The 3,549-nt window shown below is 41.3% G+C and overlaps 1 protein-coding gene across 1 annotated transcript; it reads left to right on the top strand.

The window, feature by feature from the left end:
- The first annotated feature begins 669 nt into the window (after window positions 1–669).
- LOC102540217 (olfactory receptor 2T6-like) lies at window positions 670–1,629 on the top strand. Its single transcript, XM_072938360.1, has one exon. It carries the CDS (start codon window positions 670–672, stop codon window positions 1,627–1,629), a length of 960 nt encoding a protein of 319 aa, XP_072794461.1.
- Window positions 1,630–3,549: the final 1,920 nt, after the last annotated feature.

The following is a 3,549-nucleotide window of genomic DNA, read 5'->3' as shown; positions in this document are numbered from 1 at the left end:
GTAACTCAAGAGCTTAGAAACTCTGTACAAGTTGTTCACCATAACTAAAGGTTGGTGTGTGATTGATTGAAAAATCAACAATGAGTGAAGGTACAAATAAGGATGAGTGACTGATAAATAGTCAGATGGCCAAAGCTGTGATCCAATTCATTACAGTTCATTATAGTTTTCAATCATATCTACAACTTAATGGTTATTTTCTGATGAGGTTGATCGGTTTTAAAATTGTCACAAAAATTCTCAATTCAGTGGAACATCTTACTGAACTGTAGGTTTATTTGAAATGATTAAATCAATTGTTTTGCAGTAGCATCCACATTTCAAATAAATGGAGCCAACTCCAGGGGAAGATCCTCTCTGTGGCCCAGATGTTCTGAAATAATAATTAAACTTGCTTAAACCAAGTGTTAATTGCCAGATGACCATTCATCTTCATGCCATGGGGACCAAATTTTAGAACTGCTTTTCAGTAAGAAGAAATAACCACAAATGAGGAAGCTGCAGGCTCACCCCCCTCACACTCAAAAAACAATATTCTTGATATCAGTTATATAAAACATTTTAATTCAGTCATGCTTGTACAGACATTTTTAATGGTTTGTTTTATCTACCGCAGTTTTCATTAACCCCAGACTTCTTTTCTTATGCCTCCAGGTCCAACTCAACACCATGGATGAAGATAATAAGACATTTTTCAGTGACTTCACCCTCACAGAGCTCTTCACTAACAATAAAGCCTCTGGTTTCCTTTTCAGCATCATTTGTGCCATCTTCTTCATGGCCATGATAGCTAATGGGGTCATGATCTTCCTGATCCACATGGACCCTCACCTCCACACCCCCATGTACTTCCTGCTCAGCCACCTCTCTCTCATTGACATGATGTACATCTCCACCATTGTTCCCAAGATGCTGGTCGATTATCTCAGGGACAAGAGGACCATTTCCTTCATTGCCTGTACAGCCCAGTACTTCCTCTATATGGGCCTTGTAGGGGCTGAATTTTTCCTGCTGGGACTCATGGCCTATGACCGATACGTGGCCATCTGCAATCCCCTCCGCTATTCTGCTCTCATGAGCCCTCGGATCTGTTGGATAATCTTGGCCAGCTCTTCGTTTGGTGGTACTTTGGACAGCTTCCTCCTCACACCTATCACCATGAGTCTCCTGTTCTGTGCTTCACACAAGATCAATCACTTCTTCTGTGAGGCACCCACCATGCTGAGGCTGGCTTGCGGTGACAAAGCTGCCTATGAAATGGTGATGTACCTTTGCTGTGTCGTGATGCTGCTTATCCCCTTCTCTGTGGTGCTCACGTCCTATACCAGGGTTCTCACCACAGTGCACCAGATGAAGTCAGCAGAAGGGAAGAAGAAGGCCTTTGCCACCTGCTCCTCACACATGATGGTGGTGATGTTGTTCTGTGGGGCCACCCTGTACACATACATGCTTCCCCAATCATACCACACCCCAATCAAAGACAAAGTCTTCTCTGCCTTCTACACTATCCTCACTCCCTTGCTAAACCCTCTCATCTATAGCCTGAGAAACAGAGATGTGACTGGGGCCTTTAGGAGGGTTTTGGCAAGATGTCAAGGGCCCTGCGGTGGGACAGTAGGAGAATTCTGACAATCTAAATTCTCCATGCCTGCTCAGGAGGGAATGGGGTTATGCCATGGATACTACAGATAATGCTTGCAGCAACCAATGCCAGTTATGTCAAAAGGTCCATCAGCAGTACTCTTATCAAAAATGTGAAGCCACTGTAACATCTGTGCTTTGATAATGCAAGAATGCTATAAACATTACTGAGCCAGTCTACTGAAACCAGGTTGTGGTGAAGGAGCATGCAGCATTTATCGCAGGCCACCAATCCAGGAGAATGGGCATCTAGCACTCAAAAGAACAAAACTCTTGACGGCTTTGGGGCAAGGGTTCTTAAAGGCAACATTAAAGGTGAGGGTACCAGGGTGCATGATAAGTTCATGGACATTCTTCTGATGTGTTGGTGTTGAGGTGACAGGATCACATTTTGGGAATCTTAATCATCAACTTTCTTGTTCCAACCAGTCTGGGGTCTACACGCTTGTGATTAGCATTGTAGTCACCATTCTCTGCCTGGGTGAGGGTCTTAGTTTCTGCAGAACTCAAAGAACTGGTATGTACTTGAGGAGGAATTAGGAGCCCTGTGATTCTGTTTCATTGCTGAACTATTGTTTAAGCTATCATTATTTTTTCTTACTTGACTGTCTTTCCTTTGTTTCAGCAATTCCTCACTTTTCTAATTAGTCACTGTTTGAGTCTATTCTTTGGACCTCAGGGAAAGCTTAGGAGACTGAAGCCTTTTTTACAAAAACGAAATGAGGCACACAAATTTGGTACCCAGGAATGCCCTACAGGGTCCTGCTTGGTTTCAAAAACAGCACTGATGTTTATTCCTTGCATCTATCCATTCCAATTCTTCTCTCATACCACTTATCTGGCTGTAATTTATGTATATAAGGGCCCCCAAATGTCTTATTAATATTACATACTCTGCCTACCCTCAGTAGCCTCATAAGAATGAAACATTTGATTACATTATTCAAATGATCCATTGATGGAGTTTATGAAAGGGTTATGTATGCAGACATTTGAAAGAAATTATCATGTCATAAAACTTCAAAGGAAATACCTACATTAACTCACACCAGGATTTAGAATATCTGAATATCCTTTCTTTGAGTAACACCTGAAAACATCCCTCCTTTAAATTTGGAGCTGGGGAAAAAAAAAAAGAATCATGTATTTTTGCAGAAATGCAAAGACTAAGTATCTGCTGGGCAAGGATTCTATGATATTATATTTGTTATGTGGAAAATAATGCAGACACAGTGAGAGGCAGGTGAGGAAGCAGTACTCCATTAACTTGCAAACTTAGTAATCACTTTTCAGTTTCTTCTCCAATACATTGGAATTATTAGATTTCTGGAATCGCTGTTTAGGTGTTAGTGGTGGTGTGGATATGTTATCTTTTTCTTCCAAAGAAATAGTGGACAGCATATTTTTCTCTTTCTATGGTACTAAGTTTTAAATTATATAAAATTATAAAATGGGAGGGAAATAATTCACTTTTCATTTGAAAGTTGGAGCTGGACAATTCTTGGGAAGTTACAATATAATTTCTTTCCAGGAAGCTGGAACCCAGAATATATGTGTTTGTGCTAAACTGTACCCAGTTGTAAACACTTGGACCATATCCCAAGCCCCTTAGACCACCTCTGCATGGTGATGTGCCAGATTTTGTGCTTTAACCAGTATGACAAAATCCCAACTGGGTTTGGGGATGTTCTACTGCTGACAGGACACAGGTGATGGTGAGGTAAACATAACCATGCCTCCTATCACACTGAAAAAGATTCTGCGTTGTAGACAAAATCTGTAACCAAAAGGAAAAATCCACCTTGGAACACTGTGGGTTGGACTAACTAGTTAATCAAGGAAGTGGACTTGCTTCCATCTGATTCAGCAGGGTTATCACTTGCAAACCAGAGGCAAACTTTCTGAGGC

This window comes from Vicugna pacos, chromosome 15 (assembly GCF_048564905.1).
Source record: "Vicugna pacos chromosome 15, VicPac4, whole genome shotgun sequence".
In the NCBI taxonomy this organism is placed as follows: domain Eukaryota; kingdom Metazoa; phylum Chordata; class Mammalia; order Artiodactyla; family Camelidae; genus Vicugna; species Vicugna pacos.
Note: the sequence above shows the minus strand (reverse complement) of the source record. Positions and strands in the feature narration are given on the sequence as shown.

Excerpts from the sequence above, each read along its gene's own strand:
- LOC102540217 (XM_072938360.1), top strand. The coding sequence starts at position 670 with ATGGATGAAGATAATAAGACATTTTTCAGTGACTTCACCCTCACAGAG.